Here is a 22,836-nt window from a genome sequence, read left to right as displayed (position 1 = left end):
TGCTGGATCCCAACGGCCTCGTATCACTAGCAGTCGAGATAACAGGCATCTTATCCGCATGGCAGTAACAGATCGTGCAGCCACGTCTCGATCCCTGAGTCAACAGATGGGGACGTTTGCAAGACAACAACCATCTGCACGAACAGTTCGACGACGTTTGCAGCTGCATGGACTATCGGCTCGGAGACCATGGCTGCGGTCACCCTTGACGCTGCATCACCGACAGGAGAGCTTGCGATGGTGTACTCAACGACGAAGCTAGGTTCACGAATGACAAAACGTCATTTTTTCGGATGAATCCGGGTTCTGTTTACAGCATCATGATGGTCGCATCCGTGTTTGGCGACATCGCGGTGAACGCACATTGGAAGCGTGTATTCGTCATCGCCATATTGGCGTATCACCCGGGGTGATGGTATGGGGTGCCATTGGTTACATGTCTCGGTCACCTCTTGTTCGCATTGACGGCACTTTGAACAGTGGACATTGCATTTCAAATGTGTTACACCCGGGGCTCTACCTTTCATTCGTCCCTGCGAAACCCTACATTTCAGCAGGATAATTCACGACCGCATGCTGCAGGTCCTGTACGGGCCTTTCTGGATACAGAAAATGTTCGACTGCTGCCCTGGCCAGCACATTCTCCAGATCTCTCACCAACTGAAAACATCTGGTCAATGGTGGCCGAGCAACTGGCTCGTCACAATACGCCAGTCACTACTCTTGATGAACTGTGGTATTGTGTTGAATCTGCATGGGCAGCTGTACCTGTACACGCCATCCAAGCTCTGTTTGACTGCATGCCCAGGCGTATCAAGGCCGTTATTACACCCAGAGGTGGTTGTTCTGGGTAGTGACTTCTCAGGATGTATGCACCCAAATTGTGTGAAAATGTAACATATGTCGGTTCTAGTATAATATATTTGTCCAATGAATACCCGTTTATCATCTGCAATTCTTCTTGGTGTAGCAATTATAATGGCCAGTAGTGTATTAATGGATTTCCGGGTTTGCGGCCCCTAGCTTCGCTGTAATGACTCCCCACTCCTCCCTCTTTACCTTACGTTCTCGTGTCACGTGACCGCAACGCCAGCAGGAGGATTTCAGCCGGGCGGTGGTCGATGGTCATAATGTTTTGGCTCGTCAGTGTACACTCTTCTGTAGAGTCGCATTTGTCCTCTAGCCGTTCCTGCTTAGCCGTTTACATTTTCTGTCCTCAGTGGCTGCACCGCACCGTACAGCAACGCTCATCGCGGAAGGTCAGAGGCGTCGCATGCATCGGCACGGCGGAGGCGTGGGAGCCGGCGAGGGCGGTGGGTCCTTGGCCGTGACAGAGCCCCGAGCCAACCGTAACGCACGTCGCGGGTCTACGGCCGGCTGAAGGCCGGGCGGACGCAGAACTGGCACGGTGCGGCGCGGCGCGGGCATTAGGCATTCTGGCCGAGTCGCCGGCAGGAGTAGCAGCCAGCAGCCGGCAGCCGGCAGCAGCCGCCGGCCGAGTAGCGGAGTAGGCGCGAGTGGCGAGTGGCGGGCTGCGGGCGGCCGTGACGCACGCCGGTGGTGGGGGCCGCAGACGGGGAAAAAAGAAAGCGAAGCGGCCGCCGGAAAGCTGGGTGTTTTAACAGCGGCACGCCGGCCCGCGCCGCATCTAGTTAGCGGTCCGTGCGTCGCCGCGCAGGGTCGTGTCAAGACGAGACAGGCCGTGTCTGCAGGCGTGCCGTGCCGATGCCGCCGCGCGCCGCCCGCTGACCACGCCGCCTCCTCGCCGTCGCCGCCGCCTCCGGCCGAGCTCCCCTGCCGCCGTCACCCCGCAGGTGAGTCCAGTGCGAGCACACTGTTTTGACACTTGTTGCATCTTCGGTGTAGTCACGTGTCTTGTCAGAACGTGGTCTTCCCTGTCTCGTCAAGTGCGTCTCACTTCGAGAATAGACGGTCGGAGTGGCCGAGCGGTTCTAGGCGCTACAGTCTGGAACCGCGCGACCGCTACGGTCGCAGGTTCGAATCCTGCCTCGGGCGTGGATGTGTGTGGTGACCTTAGGTTAGTTGGGTTTAAGTAGTTCTAAGTTCTAGGGGACTGATGACCTCAGAATTAAGTCCCATAGTGCTCAGAGCCATCTGAACTTCGACGATATTTACGAGTTTGGTATCTCCGAAATATTTTCTGTAAACAGCTGTACAGCTTCAATGTATTTAAAGACCACCATCACGAAACTACCAAGAGTTGTTGTAGTGTATACAGGGTGTCCCAGAAGGAATGGTCAGTATCCATACCTATGAAAGGAACGGTCACTCGAAGCAAAAAAGGGTAGGAAACAAGCGCTCTAAAGCATGCCAACTTAACTACAAACTTAAAACAAATATTTCGACCTCATTGCAAAGGTCCTACTCAGGACAATGTCGCGCTACAACATCCAGAAGAATTTTAATCATCGTGACACCGGCCACGGAAGCCTACGTAATTATGAGCTTTAAAATATATACGTTAAGAGCCATGATCTCTTGTTCAGCAGAAGAGATGTGTTTCACATTAGCGAAGACGAACAAGTGCTCATAGCTCTTAAGGTATGCACTTTAGAGTCGAAGTTCACGGGACTTTTTTCCTTGTTATCGTTCATACTACTACCCTTAAAAAGATGGATAGCAAAGAACTTACAGCAGAAGATATTGAGATAAAAAATGAATAAGTGCTCATAACTTTTAAGATGAACATTTTAGAGCCAGTGTTTATTAGACATATTTTTTGCTTCGAATGCTCGTTCATGTCATATCCCTGAATGCTGACCACTCGCCCACACTTATTTATACACAGCCAACAAGCTCGGTCAGCCGACCATCACGTATTAACAACATAGATCAAGTTAAAGGATCGCCATTTAACCTTGTATTGGCCATGTTGCACTGTGCTCAGGAAATTGCTGCTGTTTGTGGCATTAAAGATAAAGCAGTTGTCTCTGTCAGCCACTTTTATTTTATCCCAAGAGGCGTTTCCAGGGCTTACACTCCATCTTGATGAGGATCTTTAAATTTTTGTTTTCTTGTTATATCTACCTGTCTATTTAGAATTTCATTGCGAATATATTCCATCAGAAACAACCGTGATGATAGTCATAAATATACTTCTCTTTAGATGGCTCACAGACATGAAACAATATAAAAATAGAGTTGTTTCATTTGTTGTTGTCTTGTGTTCGTTTCCCATCTAAAGATGAAAATTTGCATTTATGACGACCGTCAGGCTTCTATCTGCTGGAATGTAACCTGAAGATAACACGTCGTGGGATAATATAAAAGTGACTGACACAGATAATTGTTTTAATTTATCTTTTAAAGGCGGTTTTTTCGTGTCAAATACGTAATTGTTCCTGTTGCAGCATCTGTCACCTGCGCATGATACCACTGCAATGGAGTGTCCAGTTTTTTACTTGTTGACTAACAAAAAACGTGTTATGTAACACAGACACGTATTTGTAACAAATGCAGCAACTGACATCAGTTACGTATTGTACGCCAACGACCCTTTCTTTAACCTGATGTAGTATCTGTTGTAGTATTAATTCGTGGCTTGACCGAAGCTGGCTCCCTGTGAATAAACTACATTACAGTAACTTCTGTTAGTTTCATGATGCCATATTTCTGAATCTCTCATTACTTCGCGTCGCTCATTATATGCTGAAATGAAAACATTTGCAGTTATGATGATACGTGTTTTCGACGTATGCAGCTCCATAAGACGAGGTAACTGGACAACTTCGCACTAAAACCTAGACCCTCACAAAAAAAAGTTGTTTGTCAACAGTTGCATACAGTGGCTCACAAACTCTGCTCGGTTTTAAATGAAGGTCATATTTTTCCACCAACAGCGTAGCTCTGATTTTATTAGGATCTCTTGTTGGTCACGTCACACAGGGATATTTTTGAGTAGTATAAGGCACCCGTTTTCTCCAGTGGTTCGTTGAAACATCATAACCTAACCACGATTTATTGGTTTGTTACTCCAGTGCCACTGATTTTGTGAAAATATCTTCACAACAATGAAAGAGGCCTACAATTTGCTGTCACCAAAACGTACAAAACGAAACAGAGAGTAATACAACACCCCTCAAATGCGAAACTACTGTGGCGTGGTTGCCATCACTGTGGGAATGAGTCATCATTGCGTCGTTGTGCTTTTCTTCCATTGTATTCAGTGAACCCATAGAGGAGGTGCATGTTGGCCCACTCTATCAATAAAGCTATCACACTGCTGTGTGCCACTGTTAAGATTCAACTAACAAAACTGAACAGTACTGAATTCAAGCCTAAGGGCGAAGAGACAATCGGAACTACTGTTTGCCAACAGCAAGTGCTGTGGGTGAATGGGACAAGTATGCTTCCGGAAAAGACTCACAGAGCAGACCTTTGACTTTTATACTAATGTGCAGATATTTTCAATGCAGTACAGACACAAAGATAAATGGAGATGAGAAATGAAACGAAATGCAATCGAACCTTAGCAGAACATCAGTCTCTTATACTCAGAAAATGGCCCTGAGTCCACCCGCTTTGCTCAGTAGTCAACGCGTCTGATTGCCATGAAGCGGGTCCGTATTCGATTTCCGACCAGGTAGCGGAGTTTCGCCGCTCCCGGACAGGGGGCTGTGTTGTCCTCATCGTCATTTCATCGTCATCATCGACACGCAAGTCGCCCAATGTGGCTCCAACTTAAAAGACATGCAACTGGGCAGCCGAACTTCCCCAGGTGGGTCTCCCGGCCATCAAAGCCATACGATCATTGCATTCGTTTCAGTATCCCTGAACAACCTACAAAATTCTATCAGTGGAATTCTGGCATGTGTTGTATATATACCTAGCTTCAGTTTATGCAGCCATTTTCAGGCGTAAACATGCAGGAAACACATGTAAGTAACAAGTCAGAAATGCCCTATGTTTGTCCTACTGGAAGCCAAAAGATTAAATTTGGGAGCTCATGGACACTTGTACTTATGTTCTGACTTTACAATACGAGCGTCAAAAGTCATACAGAATAACACAAATATTGACCCGTTACAGTGAACAGCACGTACCATCGTACGCGCGTAAAGATACACGTTACCATCACGAAACGTGATCTCGATAGTGGGAACTCAAAAGACAGCAGTATAGCTACGCAAATACAAGAGAGCGCCACACACATGACGATGCTTACAAACTGTCGCTATAGCTCGAGAGCGGAGTTGCTGGACAAGGATCTATGATTAAGTTAAACCGAGAAAATTATCGTACCTATGCACTATACATATTCATTAAGCCAAATACAAGCTAAAAACAAATGCAGAGCTGCTAAATATTTATAAATTGAAAAGTACATCCCACAAATTTTAAAACTTAAAATTTAAAGTGTGTTGTGCAACAACGGGATTAGAAGCGTCTCTTTTTATTGGAAGTTTCTCCTATTGCTGACAGAGAACACACTGTTACAAGCTGTTGTTTACTGAGAATGTTGACGGAAATGCAGCTATCGGTGCGACTTTTTCTTCTCAACATGCCGCTACATGATCTAGTTTCCCCTTACGAGGATGATTGTGTGAAACGTAGTGTACAACTGTGTCATTAGAGGCGCTGTACGGATGGGTGTAGGAAATCAGACATGACCGTCGTAAACGAATTATCGCCGCGGCTGTGGCCTATGATTCATCTGCATACGGGTCTAATACCCGGATAAAAATGCAGCTTACTTGGTAAGGAAATGCTACGCGATGTGACGCGTTGTTTATCGGCGCTTTTGACAACAGATGACACTGCGTTTTATGATCTAACTTGCATTATGTGACTATTGATGATTACCGCCTCGGAGAGTTGCAGAAATCAGTGGTCTATGAATGCCTAGCGCCATTGCTGTTGTTCTTGCCTCTGATCTAATGTATAGCACACTTGAGCTATGTCAGATGGCTTACCTGTATCTCTGTGGATTGTGCAAATGTAACTGCTTGTTGCTGTGTCCCTTATTCACAGAGAATACTCTGTTATGACAGGAAGGGCAGTGTGAATGGTGAAAGCTTGCATATTAGATCCATCCCGGTGCAATGTTTATTGATCAATAAGTTTCGGTAATGAAAGCGTAACCAAATTCTTTCTTATTTCAGCAAAGAACAGTCCCAGTATGGTAGGTCTGTTGTCGAAATTTCAGGAGAAGGATAAAAGTTCAGGGGCACATTTCAGGAACTTTACTGATGACAGGCTTGCCTAACAAGGGAGGGAGGATAGCAGAAATTCTGAAATATCTCGTAGTAAGCTAAAACTTAAAAAAAAAATTCAGAAAAATTGCAGGAAAGGAACATTAGTGCTGAATTTGCGAATTTTCTTCAGGTGCAGAGACTTTGCTCTGTTAGGGGCTATGGAGAAAAAGTCGTAACTACAGCCCTCGTAGGGGCACGTGAGAATTCGTTATACAATCTGTGAGTGAAGTTCAGTGAAAAAGGGAAAATTTAATATGCGAAGCAATAGAACTTACTTTACTACGTACTTTGCAGTGATGCATAAGTTGTGTCGTCGGCGCACAAACCCGTTTAAAATGTTGGATAAAATAATTTCGGGTAGTGGGCCGCCTCATTGTAACTACTAAAACAACTAAACAGTCGACGTTTCGACCACTACCCGGAAACACCACCCCCCTTGATACAAGTTGCCGATTTGCTACTGCCTTCCAATCACCAAGGATGTAGTGTTGGCAGAAGAGCCAACACCGTGTTACTAGAGGAGGCCGAAATGCACGCGTGCAAGCTCACGCAGACTGGCGTGAGGTCTGGAACAGTTAACGGAAAATATAGTAGCAAATAAAGTACGTAGTTGAAGTAATACTTAACTTTATTCCATAATTGATGTACATCGGTCAGATGGTTCATGCTTCATCAGATACATAGCAAAGGATAAATGGCGCCTTGCTAGGTCGTAGCAAATGACGTAGCTGAAAGCTATGCTAACTATCGTCTCGGCAAATGAGAGCGTATTTGTCAGTGTAACTTCGCTAGCAAGTCGTCTGTACAACTGGGGCGAGTGCTAAGACGTCGCTCTAGACCTGCCGTGTGGCGGCGCTCTGTCTGCAATCACTGACAGTGGCGACACGCGGGTCCGTCGTATACTAGCGGACCGCGGCCGATTTAAAAGCTACCACCTAGCAAGTGTGGTGTCTGGCGGTGACACCACAAAGGAGAGTTTGCCTACCAGTCAGAGTGGCACAGGCAACAGCCAGCCGATACGCTACCTTCTACCAATCACCTACTAGAGTTGCTTTCCAATGAGCCACCAGGGTAGCAAAAAATGGTTCAAAAGGCTCTGAGCACTATGGGACTTAACTTCTAAGGTCATCAGTCCCCTAGAACTTAGAACTACTTAAACCTAACTAACCTAAGGACATCACACACATCTATGCCCGAGGGAGGATTCGAACCTGCGACCGTAGCGGTCACGCGGTTCCAGACTGTAGCGCCTAGAACCGCACGGCCACCCCGGCCGGCCCAGTGTAGCACATCATCGGTGAAAGTACATTAACTTTCCAGTGGCACTCGCAAGCGTATGACGATTTTCTACATACGTTCTCGCATTCAGGTCAACAAACGTGGCGTCCTAAAATGTTCTGTTACTGTTTCTTTATTCCTCTCTGATACCGTTATACAAACTGGCTCCCCCAAGTAATTGTTCAACGACGAGTCATGAAATGCGTGTACCTCGCTACAACGATCACACAGTCTTTGTGCGGTCTCTCTGACATTCTATAATGTGCAATAATTGCCTATTCCCAATAGACAGCCGGCCGGTGTGGCCGAGAGGTTCTAGGCGCTTCAATCTGGAACCGCGCGACCGCTACGGACGCAGGTCCGAATCCTGCCTCTGGCATGGATGTGTGTGATGTCCTTAGGTCAGTTAGGTTTCAGTAGTACTAAGTTCTAGGGGACTGATGACCTGAGATATTAAGTCCCATAGTGCTCAGAGCCATTTGAACCATTTTTGAACCTAATAGACAATTTTGGCTACTGGCGGCTTTCAGAGCCGTCGTTTCCCTATTTTAACACATGTTGTGTCTTCTTCTTCTTCACTTCGAGGTTTTGGCAATATGACTGTTCTAACTTGAAATTTAAGACCATATTTTTCTCGGTATTCTGAATTTTTCGTGAGGGCTTCTAGTTATTTACAATCACTCGAATTCAGTCTTCATCCACACGTTTACGACGGTGCCTCCACTTCTCCCTATATTCTTCCATTTCGTAGTTTAAGTTAAATGTTTCACATTCTCGTATATTCTTATTTCTTATAAGATCCCTCTTTGTGAAACCTTTCACAGATGCTAGAAATCTTATTTTAGCCAATTGTATTCCGCTTTCTCTCTTTCTTTCTCTCTCTTTTCCAAAGTTTACTGCCATAAAGCTAGGCAGGCACAGCTACTGTTTCGTAGAACTTTAATTTGTGTCGTTCCTCGCCTTGTTCTTTAAGATTTTACAGTTCCTCTTATGTGCCGACATTTATTGTTTTTATATTGTACAGTTATTCAAAGTGAAATCAAAACCGAAATATGTAAAACCAGAACTTGTTCCAGAGCCTTGTCTGCAATAAAAATTTTTGATCGGATTAGTGTTTTCCGTAATGAGCTACAACTTCAGTTTTAGTGGTACATATTTTCAGATTGTAGCATTGTCTTCTTACTTCATATAATCTATACACGGTATGTTGTAATTTCGCTTCATTATTCTGTATTAAGACTACGTTGTCTGCATGTAGCACAGCTTTAGGTAACAGTTTCTTTTCAGTTTTATACTTTCATTTACTTCATTCTTTCATTTTATTATGAGCTCCTCAATATAGATGTTAAAGTGTCGGTGACAAACTTCATCCCTGCCTACCGTCTTGATGTATTACTGTGTCCTCTATTTTTGAACTGCCTACGCTATGTGATTATTTTGGAACCTTCGTATAAGTTTTGAATGTGACAGACGTCGTGTACTGACCTTATTGTAACGCAGTTACTCGTCACTGCTTTTCATTAGCTTGACAAATGACATTAGCAGTTTGATGTGTCATGTGACACGTTGTCTGCCGCGGTCAGCTCCTTACGGAAAATTGCAAAGCGCGCTCTTTGTGATGGAAGATTTCATCAGGAACATCACTACAAAGTACACCCTGCACAGATTTTAAAAAGTATGTCCCTGTGCTATTTCTGTATTCGCTTAGTGACTACCACAGAGAAGACTGACGAGTGGAGAACAAAGTACTGCATATTATATGCGTATTTTCGTAATGTTTGCGCAGTTTAGATTCGCACGCATTCTAAACAGCACAGATATATCAACATCGATGACTTATCCGAACTACTAAACTGTCACTGTGTTCGCCAGTGAAGAACATGGGAAGCTTATTGTGTATGACATCACTCAAGTATTGAAAAATTACTAAATACTGGATGTGACCACTTGCGATGCGTTTACCACAGAATGCAGCAGTTTATGCTGACATCACGATACAGCGTGATATGGCGGAAGCTTCGTCATTTTTTCCTAATGCGTGAGAAGTCGTTACAATACATATTAATAAAAAATTATTGTCAGTGCGGCATTTACCCAGTATTTGTCAGCTTAAAATGCAGAATACTGCAATATGTGTGGTTTTACGACATCTACCAAACCTCCGTAGATACGTTAGCTGACGCTCGCCTGCGTGGCAGAAGAAATTTTCACAACCAATATTTTGGCGGCAAAGGAGAGAGCGGTGGAACGTAACGTTTCTGCTCAGCAGAATTTGCGGTAGTATCCTGGATTAACCTACGCAGAGTAAGGGAGTGCGACACTGTCGACGGTGTTCAGTCCGTCGAATGGGGACTTCGACGAGCCCATTTGTGGTATTCAGGAGGACTAGGTGACATAAATATCAGACCATGCTACGCTGACGTACACTGATGAACCAAAACATTATGATCGCTTAAAATTTTATGAAGTATTCTTTCGATTGGAGTGAGACCAGCGATCGGTGTAAAACATTAAAATTCAGTAAAACAACCTCGATCGTAACAGATGTTTATTTTGGCTGACAGACGGTTTAGGTCTACAGTTTAGACCATCTGCAGGACGTAAACACTGCAATACGTGTTATATTTTGTTAATGTTGTAACTTCGAGGGTTGGAGCTTTAATAGTGGCAACTATTTATTTACAGCTCGTACAAAATAGAAACGTGTTTCAAAACTTCACTGACCTTCAGAGTAGTCACCAGCGTTGTGTATAACCCGTCGCCAGCGATGTGGAAGTCGTAGGATACTCTTGACAGTTCGAGCGGTGCGGTCTATTGCCCGACGAATTTGTAGCAGTTCTGAAGCGAATGCCGTGAAGTGTTTCCTTCAGTTTAGAAATCGAGTTGAACTCACGAGGCTTAAGTCAGGGGAGTGCAGTAGGAGGTATAGCGCTTATCAGCACCATCAGTCAAACAAATCAGTAACAGCTTGCACTGTATGTGCTTGAGCGTTGTCCTGCAAAATGATGGTCAGGTCCTGCAGAAAGTGTCATCACTTCTGTCTCTATGCTGTTCATTTTCGGAACACAACCTACGACCAGTTTAGAGACATTCATATGTCATTATCTCGCGAATGTCTCTTTTGCGGAACCACGCTTGCTGAAAAATTTTTTTCTTTTACTATTGTATACTTTCACGCAGACAGTTTTTGCTCTTATGTAGCTCTGCATAGCTTACTAAACATAACGAAACGGATAAACAGGTGCGAAGAGTGTTGATTAGGCTTACTGCACCCCGTGTGGCTGGTACTTTGTCCATTCCCCTCGTATGAAATTGGTGACTCACACACGACGCCATACTGGGTGTATTATGCACCTTACTTCCTTTGATATTCTAAAAATGTGTAAAGAAAACTGAGTTTTCTAAGCATCAAGTGAATAAAGTTTTTCTCCAGCGACCATGAAGGCAGCATTTAAAATTTATAATTTCATAAAATGGTCGCTGGACTCTTATGTGACTATATATCACGCAAAGTACTGGTCGCTGGGCTAAGCAGCCACATGGGGCCGCCGTGCCCCTGTGGAGCTTTAGACTTCGTGCCTTGTAGTCCTGTTAAACGTGGTTGTTATTGCATCTTCTGTTAGACGTGAGCTCCATCTTGCCTGCCATGCCGGCCGGAGTGGCCGAGCGGTTAAAGGCGCTACAGTCTGGAACCGCACGACCGCTACGGTCGCAGTTTCGAATCCTGCCTCGGGCGTGGATGTGTGTGATGTCCTTAGGTTAGTTAGGTTTAAGTAGTTCTAAGTTCTAGGGGACTTATGGCCACAGCAGTTGAGTCCCATAGTGCTCAGAGCCATTTTTTTGCCTGACATCTGCGGCTGTAGTTGACCGTCTTCTCCTTCGGCCAGCAGTGCCTATTGTTTGGAACGCACCCCACGCACGTGAAGCAATGCTGTGAGGAGTACTAAAACTCTAGGGTTACACTCGTCACACTTCGTCTTTCTTCCAGTTTCCGATGATTCTTCCCCCTATAGAGACATCCAGATGTTGTTCAAATGTTCAAATGTGCGTCAAATCTTATGGGATTTAACTGCTAAGGTCATCAGTCCCTAAGCTTACTCACTACTTAACCTAAATTGTCCCGCGCGGCTCCAGATGTTGTCTCCTGGCCAGGTTGTAATGAAGGACACCGTCAGAGGGCACACCGTAACTGCTCGCTGATTGACACACAGTATCTTTTCCCGTTCTTTCGACTGCCTCGTATCACGTGTCCAGCCCCATTCGACGCCGACTTCATGGCATGTGACGTCTAGCTTTTGGTGCACGACTGGGAGACTCCTGTGTAAAGGATGAGCCAGACAATAACGGATTTTACTTTATTACGTGAGCCTCCAAACGGTAACTTCATTTTCCCATTGCGGCCAAGCCACGGCCGGCAGTGTTAGCTGCCTGTAAATTCTTTCGTCCCACGGTCTAGTAACAGGAAGCCCCAGGAGTCGCTTAGCTGGCAACGCTCTGGAAAGTTCCATGCCGCCAGCACGGTTTGCTCGGTCCTGACCAATCAGGGCTGAGGAAGCCGCGTGGTGCGTCGAATATACCCGGCCGCCCGTCACCGGGCCCGCTGTCTTGTATTCTTACCCGCGAGTCGGATGCGCGCCCTGTAGCAGTGGAGACCTTTCCGCTTTTCCCGGTGCTGCGGCACTGTGGACTCAGTTTTAGCAGACAACAACTTTCGGTAGCTTCGCGAACTATGTTTCGCCAAACTCTACACTCTGGCTCACCCTCACCTCCCTAGGCCTATGTAACCCTTTCGCCAATAAATGGCCTTTATCTAAAAATTATCCTATTCATTTCATAACGCCCACCGCCTGCCCACACGCCCATCCTGTACACCTGGCAGCATATTCCCGCCCTATCATTCATTTCTGTCGAGTTCTTAATATGCTATGGCACTTTATCTATCTCATTTTGCAGAGAAGTGTATTTTCTCCGCCGTAGTTCTAACCGGTCAGCTGGACCGATAGATGTACTGCCTCACTGTATGAATTGGTGACATTGTCCACGGAGCGGTCTGTTGTGAGCGGCATCTTAATAAATTGGCTGTATTCCCGAATGGAACGCTCTTCTCCGAACAGCCAGACTAAGAGTCTTAGTAATCTAAAACACGACGAAACTACAACCACAACTGTTCCAAACTCGATCTGTATCTTTCTGATGGCGTTCGCCGCAGTCTGCACAGGACCAGACAGCTAATTTCGAGGCCGAGCCATCAAGCGTCAGCTGGCAGCAACCCAGCCCCGACCTCCGCACGCCGACAGCTACATTCTGATCGCTCTGGATGACGCCCAACCTTCTCACGTCAGACACGGTTATAGGTTGCCTGGCAACCAATCAATACCGCTGAGGCAGATGTCATGAAGGGGAACATGTTGCTTAACTTACGATTCGTACGCAGTTCAAGAGAGCGTGCCAAACCGGCTGACACCTTGCTGAGATACTGATCTCGTCTTCGGAAAGAGTGCGGTTTGAATCCCCCCACCCTCTGACTCCGAAATTTTCTTAAACCATTTCTACCTACATCTACGTCCATTCGTAAGCTGCGACATGGTCGGGAATCGAACAGTGACTCGAAATATGCAAGAAATTTCCTTTACTTCACATTTATGGTCACATATTTTTTGTCATCAGATTACCGGTTTCGGTCTATAATGACCATCTTCAGATCTGTTCTATAAAAACATGCGTTAATATACTGGAGCCATAGTGGCATTGTGTTTAACATTTGACGATTCCATTATGGCTCCAGTATTAGGACATATTTTTATAAAACTGAGCTGAGGATGGTCATTACGGACCGAAACCGGTAGTCTGCTAAAAAAAAATTGTGACTATAGACATGAAATAAAGGAAATATAATCCACGTACATATTCTGCTAACTACGCTGAAGTACAAGCCAGTAGGCACTTAGTACGACACCACATGATTTTCTTCGCATTCCAATGCCGTATTGAGCGCGAGAAGAAAGATTTCTTAAGGACAGGCTCTCATTCAAATGAACAAAAAATAGGCAAAGTTTGGAAATTTTTTGGAACAATGAGAAGACAAATGATCTGTTTGGGGATCATTATCGATCATACTTTGAACTTTATTTTAGATTTTCAAAACAAAAAAAGAAACAAAAGAACAAAATGGGGCCATAATTATGGTTTGATAAAGGGCCTGCGAGTTTCAAGTAGGCAGTCTGCATGCAGTGTAGCCCCTCAGGAGTTATCTGAAATCAAAAATGGATAACATCAGTAGCTACTACATTAAATTTATGGGAACTTATACCTAACCACAATAAAATAACCGTAAGTTTAACGATAGGGTGCTAACTCGAACTTTGAGCCCGATTTTTGTTCTTTTCACTCTTTACGGCTTTACAGAAAATAGTTAATATTAACAAATTTATTGTATTATAGCTATAAGCTCCCAAGTAAAGTGTTTACTTTTCGGGGGTCAATGTAGAAGTTGATAGATTGAACACTTGTTATCTTATGCTGCTCACAGGCTTGAAAAACGTTTCTCGAGAAAAACCAGTTTAAAGTTTAGGTAAAACGTTTTTATGTATTGTTATTTCAATTTGCATAAAAACTATATGTTATTAGATATTTCTGATGTCGCTGAAGACAAATCTGAAGTTAGATTTTCAAAATTCAAAATGTCTAATCCAATATGGCCGGTGAAAAATTTTGTTGCTACAAAATTTGACCAAAATTTGACCAGAAAAAGTGTTTTCGCTGCTTACTTCTAGTCTGCAATTCCAGGACCGTGTACCAATCCTGCGATTAACTCGTATTGTTCCTGGAGAGCAATCCCCTCGTTCTTCTTGGAGATAAAAGGCGATCTGGTTGGGCTGCGTTCGGCAGCCTGCACGCGTTGTTCGTCAGCTTTTACGGCGAGTATGTTTGCATGCACGCTGCAATGGAAATCATTTTGTGAACGTGCAGCACGGCACGACAGATTTTCTACCTGAGCCGGGGTCCCACAGTGGCCGTGACACCGCTTCGAACAATTTTTGTAACTCACGGATTAAAAAACCTTTTCGTCCCAACATTCTAGACACACATACCTTCCAAAAAAATGGAACAAAATTTTCGGCCATTTTGAATGATAACCTGGCATTAAATGCTTCTTTGTACGCTGTGATAATTTTAATCTTCCCTTCGAGCTCCCTACAGAAGTGATACGAGAGTGTAGAAGAATATCCCTAGTTTCTTCATATAATACTTGTGCTCGAAACTTTTTAAGTAGATTTTCGTAGACAATTGGCCTCGGTCCTCATCCAGTTAACTCGGGTTCGATCCCCAGCCAATCCTAGGTCTTTATATGTCGATTTTCACTCATTTAATCTCTGGTAATGTTTTTTGAGCTGAAAAATTCCGAGTGCACCGTGGCTCGAAATCCACGCTAAACTGTAGGGGTTCCTATAACTGGTTGGGTAAATCAGTTCAAAGACCGGAGGAAGGCAACGTATTACTACCTCCAACAGGACCACGCCTAGTAGCGCAGTATTGTGTTCAGAACAGTCTTGCAATGTCATCAGTGATTTTTATTGACAACTTTTAACCAAGAATTTTGATCCCGCTGCTGAGAATATCTTTTATTCCCATTATTGTTTTTTTCGATGTATAGTAGCGGCAGATGACTACGTCTTTGTCTTACACCCTTTTTAATGCGAGCATTTCGTTCCTGGTCTGCTATCCTTATTGTTTCTTCTTGCATATATTGTAGAAGACCCGTCTTTCTCTATATCTTACACCTATTTTCCTAAGAATTTAAAGCATTAAGCAAAATTTTACATTGTCGAACGCCCTTCCTATGTTGGCTAATCCTATTAAATTGTCTTGATTTTTCTTACATCTTGCTTCCATTATCAAACGCAATGTCAGAACTGCCTTTCTGTAGCCTTTACCTATACTAAAGCCAAATTGACCATCGCCTAACAGATGCTTAATTTACTTTTCCGTTCTTCTGTACACCTGTATTATTCTTCGTAGCTACATTGATTCTTGGGATGTTAAGGGGATTGCGAGACAGTTCCCGCACTTCTCTTCTTGTCTTTGGTAATGTGTGGATGTTGCAATTTTTCCAAAATTCTGATGGTGTCGCTCAGTGATCATGGATGCTACAAACCAACTTGAATGGTGATTTGGTTCCCACTTCTCCTAATGATGTCGTAACTAACGGCCCTAAGAAATCCCTCTGTATACGGTTTCATGTTTTGTGGTTTAAGGGAGTTTCACCTTGTAGTTTCCCGACTGGTCAAAGCATCGGTAACAGGCGCGTGAATATGAAATTCTCTGATTCTAAAATGGATTGTAGTATACTACACCATGAATTACGGAGTAGATACTGTAACACAGCTGAGTGGTAAATTTATATCGCTTTACAAATACAAACCGTCATCGACGCAGACAACCGAGAAACTAGTAAAAGCATTCCTTAATTGCTACCTATGCATTCGCTCTACAGCTGTGTCAAGAGCCTTATTCCGTTTCCGCAATTTTCAAGAGTTTATGCTATTGCCGAGGGTCCATCTGTAAATCGATATCGATCTTTCGTGAGCGCCTAACAATACATTTACCCCATTCATGTGATTGTCTTCCTTTCCTTTTCATTTTCGTTAACCAGTCGGCTCTGGGTTCATTTCATAAATCTAATCTCGAGAGAGCTCAAGCTCGGGAAAAGCGCGAGTTCATAGAAACTGCTTGCTTAACTTTTCGAGTAAGTTACGTATTTCAAGCGTATATCATGCCTTCCTTAAAAATCATTGTTTAAGCCTAAAAAATTATTTATAGAAAATTACAGAAGCACAGGGAATATTAATTAGAGCCGATCCCCACAGTCACGCGATTACACAGCATTATGCTATAGTTATGTCACCATAATATATACGACAGACTTTTCAAAATGTGATTAGGTACAGGTACAAATTAATAGCAGGATTTTCATTTGCCCGAGCGCAGACATTATGAGCAATTTATGGTTGTTGAACATTGGTGATAAAAAATGTGGCAGTGCTTTTCCGCCGCTGTAATTATATATAATTTTTAATATGTTTCTTTCAACTTTGTAATAGTTATATCATACACATTTACGATGAATCAGTGTGACATTACATGTCCGTACGTCTCCGATCGGATAGCATGAATGCGAAGTAATGGTATTTCGTCAAAGCAGAGTAAGATGCCCATTATAGACCGCCGGAAAAAAAGGCAGTGGAAGCAACCAGAAGATGAGAAGGAAACGATTTGAACCTTCACGCATTAAAGGGGCATGTGATTTCATTGATTGCAAAATCGAGTCGAATCAACAAAGAACTTTATAGTATGAGCGCTGTTGTAAGTATGACATTGCACCGCCTATGGACTGGATGCATGCACTTATTAGATTGGAAAAATGTCATAAAGCAGCCGGCCAGAGTGGCCGAGCGGTTCTAGGCGCTACAGTCTACCTCGGGCAAGGATGTGTGTGATGTTCTTAGGTTAGTTAGGTTTAAGTAGTTCTAAGTTCTAGGGGACTGATGACCTCAGAAGTTAAGTCCCATAGTGCTCAGAGCCATTTTTTTGTCATAAAGCTGTTGTATCCTCTTCTGAGGCAAGAAGGCCGACAGCTGGTGTAACTGGACCTTGGTACTGCTACTTGCACTGGGGCGGAGTTGTCATCTGAGATGGTCTCTCAAATGTTCCATCGGGGACAAAGTTGGGGACTCTGCTAGCTACGGGAGCAGCTCATTATCACCCGCCATGTTTGGACGGGTGTTGCCTGTTGAAACGCTGTACCACGATACTGTCGAATGAGAGGTGACACATGACAACACACGAAGTCTGTGACGTACCGTTGTGCCGTCAAGAGTTCCCTCAATCACTGCCCGCTGTGACAGGAAGTCATACCTGATCCCGCCGATAGCATGGCACCAAGAATCACACTGCTGAGTGTTTCCATAACAACAGAAGAACGGGACCTCTTCCCAGGCTGCTGCCATAATGGCCGACGGTGGTCATCAGGGATAGTGCCGAACCACACTGCTACACCAGTCATCAGCAGTACATGTTTCCCGATCTTGGCAGTCCACGCTTGGCTGCTACTAGTCCGTCATAACATTATCCCCCCTTTTTAGTTGACTCGTATGGATATTCTGTGCACCTTAAGATGGGACTGTTTTGCTGAAACCTGGTTGTGTTATCTTTTTACTGGGAAATAAAATTTAATACAACTGTATGCGGATGACATCGTCATGGAAAATCGATCAGTAGCATTTCAATGCTTCTAAAGCTGCCCAGTTCGACTGTTCGTAATGTGACTGTGAAGCGGAAACGTGAAGGAAGAACTGCAGCTAAGCCTGGACCAGGTAGACCTGGTGATCTGACAGACAGGGACCGTCAGACATTGCGGAAATGATTGTAAAAAAGTCTAATGAAATCAGCGGAAGGGATCACCTGCGAGTTCCAAAGTTCTACTAGCAGCCAGCTACCACAATGACTCTGCATTTATTCATTTATTTATTTTTATTGTTTTTGAGTGAATCCCGGGTTCGATCCCCGGCGGGGTCAGGGATTTTCTCTGCCTCGTGACGACTGGGTGTTGCGTGATGTCCTTAGGTTAGTTAGGTTTAATTAGTTCTAAGTTCTAGGGGACTGATGACCATAAATGTTAAGTCCCATAGTGCTCTGAGCTATTTGAACCATTTTTTTGAGTCAAGGGTCACCTGATTGGTTTGATGCGGCCAGCCACAAATAGTCTTTTGTGCCAAACTATTCATCTCAGAGAAGCACTTGCAACCTATGTTCTCAATTATTTGTTGGAGTTATTCCAATTTATGTCGTCTACCAAAGTTTTTGCTCTCTACAGCGCAGTGTATAGAGGGAGTAAAAAGTAATGGGATAAATGGTCGAGCGGCTCCTAAAGAGCCACATATTTGTGTAGTCACTGCTCAGCGACACTTGTGGTGTAAAGAGCTACGGCACTGGATAGCGAATGAATGGAAACGAGTGATTCGGAGTGATCCGTGTCACAATTGGGTTTGGCGAATAAATGGAGAAAGTTACCTGCCACCATTTGTAGTACCGACAATGAAGTACAAATGAGGCGGCGTCAAACTACGTAGGTGTTTCTCGTAGTGAGGGTGTGGTCCGGTTATTGTTCTAAAGAAACCGCTAAATGCGGAATTATATGAACACATTTGACAGCATTGTCTGCTGCTTACAGTAGAGGAACAGAGACTATGATTGATAGTGTTGGCATGACCATCCATACTGCCATGAAGCAGCATCTGTGGGGCAATGTTTTGTGGACAGTAACATTCCTGAAATGGACTGGACTCCCCAGAGTTACGTCTTGAACCAACGGAACGCCTTTGGGATGAGTTAGATGTCGATTTCGCTCCATACCTACAGACCGTCCAACCTCAGTACCTTCTGTGGTTTCGAGCTAGGACGGAATCGGGGTCGTTGCATCCTGGTGGCTTCGCTCGCGTCGCGCTTAAGGAGTGGCGGCCTTCGTTACGGAGCGATGCGAGCACCGCCGGCGCCGCAGTGTCACAGCGCCGCACCAGACGTGCTGTCGCTCATTGAGCCCCGCGCTCGGTCAGTAGGTAAGTCGATCCGCCGGTACGCGCCTCGCCTGCACAAACGCCGGCTGCTGTTGCTGCCGCCGCCGCCCCGAGTTCCTGGTAGCTGGAAGCTCTCGGCACGCCACTTTCTTGCATGTAGGCTGCGTGGCGTACCTCCCCCTCAAGGCAACTTTCGTACTGACCACTTCAGCAGCGGCTACTACTTCTTCTCAGCTGCTTCCTGTGGAGGACGCCCCCCCCCCCTCCCTTCCGTACCACCACCCCTTCCTCTCATCTCTCGTGCGATCTCAGCTTGCGCTTTCCTTGCTTATTAACTTGGAACCATGAATGAAGGGCAAAAGATAGATTCCATATTCCTATATTTCCGGGAAGAGCAGAATGTTGACGAGGGTCTGAGCATACGAAATAGGTTCTCAGAAATCAAAGTGGCTCGAAAACTTTTTAGAATCCATTACGTTGTCTTGGACAGAGAGAGTTTATCAGAGACAAGGGGATTTTAACGGGACAGTTCTTATTCTCTATTATGCATAAATGATCTGACGGTGAAAGCAGTCTGCCACAGTTTGGTGATGACGCTGTTGTGTTGGACAGTTGTCTTGGACAGAGAGAGTTCATCAGAGACAAGGGGACTTTAATGGGACCGTTCTTATTATCTGTAATACATAAACGATCTGACGGAGACGGTGAAAGCAATCTGCCACTGTTTGGTGCTGACGCTGTTGTGTCTGCTAAAGTTTCGTCTTAGTATGAGGGCACAGGACATGATGACACCGATAGAACTTATATCTTCGCCAGTATATAGACCGAGAGGTACCTGAAGGACAAGCTGGTTATCGTAAAGAAAGAGGGACCAGAGATTAAACTGCCAACATCCGATGCAGACTGGTAAAGGTAAGGGAATTCCAGAAGGATGAGTATCTCTTCTTTATTGATTATGCTAAAGCATTTGACTGTGTCGAACACAATAAATTATGGGAAGTACTCAAAAAGAAGAGAGTACCATAGGACATTCACCGTCCAAGAAACTGCGGTGAGAAGCCAGAACAGAGCAACTACATGGGTAAAGATTCTTAAAGGAGTGCCATAAGGCTGCATACTGTCACCTTACTTATTTTACATGCATGCAGAGCACATTATAGGAATGCAGGGTTAGACGAAGAAGAATCCGGAATAAAAATAGCTGGGACAAATACAAACAAAATTACACACATCAAAAAAAGTTTTGCATCACCTCAGTTCCAAGAATTCCGGAACCTGTACAGAAAATTGGAATAGACGTCAACGTAAACATCATATCCGCCCTTTTTATTGCTCATGAAAACCACACAGTGCATGTTGTACCATGTTGTCGTCCAGATTTCTGTACATCCCGATACCTCTAATACCTAGTAGCACGTCCTCTTGCATTGATGCATGCCTGTATTCGTCGTGGCATACTATCCGCAAGTTCATCAAGTTAATGTTGGTCTGATTGTCCCACTCCTCAACGGCGATTCGGCCTAGACCCCTCAGAGTGGTTGGGGGGTCACGTCGTCCATAAACAACCCTTTTCAATCTATCCCAGGCATGTTCGATGCGTTCATCTCTGGAGAACATGCTGGCCACTCGAGGCGAGCGATGTCGTTATCCTGAAGGAAGTAATACACAAGATGTGCACGATACGGGCGCGAATTGTCGTCCATGAAGACAAATGCCTCGCCAATATGCTGCCGATATGGTTGCACTATCGGTCAGAGGATGGCATTCACGTATCGTACAACCATTACGGCGCCTTCCATGACCACCAGAGGCGTACGTCGGCTCCACATAATGCCACTCAAAAACATCAGAAACCTCCACCTTGCTGCACTCGCTAGACAGTATGTCTGAGGCGTTCAGCCTGACCGGGTTGCTTTCAAACACGTTTCCGACGATTGTCTGGTTGAGGACGTAAGCGACACTCATCGGTGAAGAGAACGTGATGCCATTACTGAGCGGCCCATTCGGCATGTTGTTGGGCCCATCTGGGGGATTCTGCAAGAGAACTTCTGTGAAGTTTGGAAGCTAGAACGTATTCCACCCAATGTAAAGCAATGAGGAGCGGTCACGAGTCGTGATTCGATAGCTCAGTCAGTAGAGCACTTGTCCACGAGAAGTAAAGATCTTACTTTCCAGGCTCGGTCCGGCACACCGTTTCAATCTGCCCGGAAGATTCTAATAAGCGCGCTCTCTGCTGCAGAGCGAAAATTCATTTTGAATGACTCATTATACTGATAATTCGCTGATATTCACACAGTTCAACGTAAAAAATTACCTATTTACTTCAGGAAATCCACCCCCCTAGTCCGGTATTACTCGTTGCAAACATATATTTGGGATGGACTGTCTTAGCTGACACATAATTTATGTTTCGGAAAGTGGCTTTCTACTGAGTGCATTTTAACATTATGCAGTCCATCAAATCCGTGGTTGAATACTCTGTGACATCACTGTCACATGCCGCTGCCACTATTTCTTGGTTATTTTATTGTGCATACTAGGCATTCGAAGGAATTAATGGTTCAAATGGCTCTGAGCACTATGGGACTTAACTTCTGAGGTCATCAGTCCTCTAGAACTTAGAACTACTTAAACCTAACTAACCTAAGGACATCACACACATCCACGTCCGAGGCAGGATTCGAACCTGCGACCGTAGCGGTCGCGCGGTTCCAGACTGTAGTGCCTAGAACCGCTTGGCCACCCAGGCCGGCTTCGAAGGAAAGATTAGCGTTTTCCTCTCTGGGAAGGTGCGCTCCCGGGGTGGTTTTTAGTTCTTTTCTGTCTGCTGCAAGCGGTCAGTGATCTCACTAGACCGGACGTGCATCCCCGGGGAGCTGAGCGGTTTTGCGGAAGCTGGGCCGCTGCCCGTTCCGTGCATTTGTTAGCTAGAGCTGGCGTCAGTCCGCACTGATTGCAGAGACCGCCATGTTGCCACTGCTGTCCAAAGAGAATGATTGAGCGTGACATTTTTCCCATTTCTGTGCGGACATCAAAGACGGCACCACCTGAGCAGTGTGAGAATATCTGTTACTTTCGCTCCAAATTTTTGAAGTAACCAGTAGAATCAGTCGCCACTGTCCCCGGGCTTGGTGTGAAGAGGGCGACCAGTCCGTGAAACACTGCTGCATGCCAGTATCAACCAGCTGGTTTGCGTGTCTAGCGTGGGAAGCTCCTGCTGTGTTCCCCTGTTTTCGTGAAATAAGCGATATTCTGGTTCTTCACATGGGCAACAACAGTGAGTCCTCGCCACCATATGGATTTCTGATTACGAGTTCAGGGCAGAGAAGGAAGTCGCTGGGCTGTTTGTCTCCCTGACGCCTTCTGATGCTGATTGCCTCGGTAGTAGGGTCCGTATTCTGAGCGACTCGTAACTCACTTGCTCTGCGACGCAACGTTTGTCTCATTAACCTTGCATTCGCTAGGTTTCCAGAAGAGGAAATGTTGCTGCGTTTCCTCCATACAATCTTCAGTTTAATTTGGTACCCCCTTCCCTCCCTTCCCCCGCCGTGTTAGCGCCATTTTGTATAATTTCTATTGACCCTTTAGAGAATTTTGGCTCTTTGTCAACGTTATGTGAAGGGTGTGCATCTTAAAGGGCAAATAAAATTCTCTTATAGTCAGACCAGGCTTCCAAGGAACTCATTGAGTGTGAGGTCGCAAGTTCAATCTTTAACAAGGCTCATTTGAAAGTATTGTGTTAAAAATTATGACAGGTATCTGCTAATGAT

The 22,836-nt window shown here is 45.0% G+C and overlaps 1 protein-coding gene across 1 annotated transcript; it reads right to left on the bottom strand.

The window, feature by feature from the left end:
• Window positions 1–1,216: 1,216 nt before the first annotated feature.
• Window positions 1,217–19,222, bottom strand: LOC126092699 (forkhead box protein E1-like). Its single transcript, XM_049908422.1, has 2 exons — window positions 19,133–19,222; window positions 1,217–1,609 (listed from the first exon to the last, which is right to left on the bottom strand). The coding sequence occupies exons 1-2, from the start codon at window positions 19,220–19,222 to the stop codon at window positions 1,217–1,219; spliced, it is 483 nt and encodes a 160-aa protein (XP_049764379.1).
• Window positions 19,223–22,836: the final 3,614 nt, after the last annotated feature.

The sequence above is a fragment of the Schistocerca cancellata genome, chromosome 7 (assembly GCF_023864275.1).
Source record: "Schistocerca cancellata isolate TAMUIC-IGC-003103 chromosome 7, iqSchCanc2.1, whole genome shotgun sequence".
In the NCBI taxonomy this organism is placed as follows: Eukaryota; Metazoa; Arthropoda; class Insecta; order Orthoptera; family Acrididae; genus Schistocerca; species Schistocerca cancellata.
The sequence above is the reverse complement of the archived record's forward strand: the minus strand, read 5'-3'. Positions and strand labels throughout refer to the sequence as shown.

Bases quoted from the DNA above. Each gene is read 5' to 3' on its own strand.
- LOC126092699 (XM_049908422.1), bottom strand. From the start codon at position 19,222: ATGCAAGAAAGTGGCGTGCCGAGAGCTTCCAGCTACCAGGAACTCGGG. The intron at 1,610-19,132 runs GCGCGTACCGGC...TAAAACACCCAG, and splicing joins CCGGCGTTTGTGCAGGCGAG to CTTTCCGGCGGCCGCTTCGC.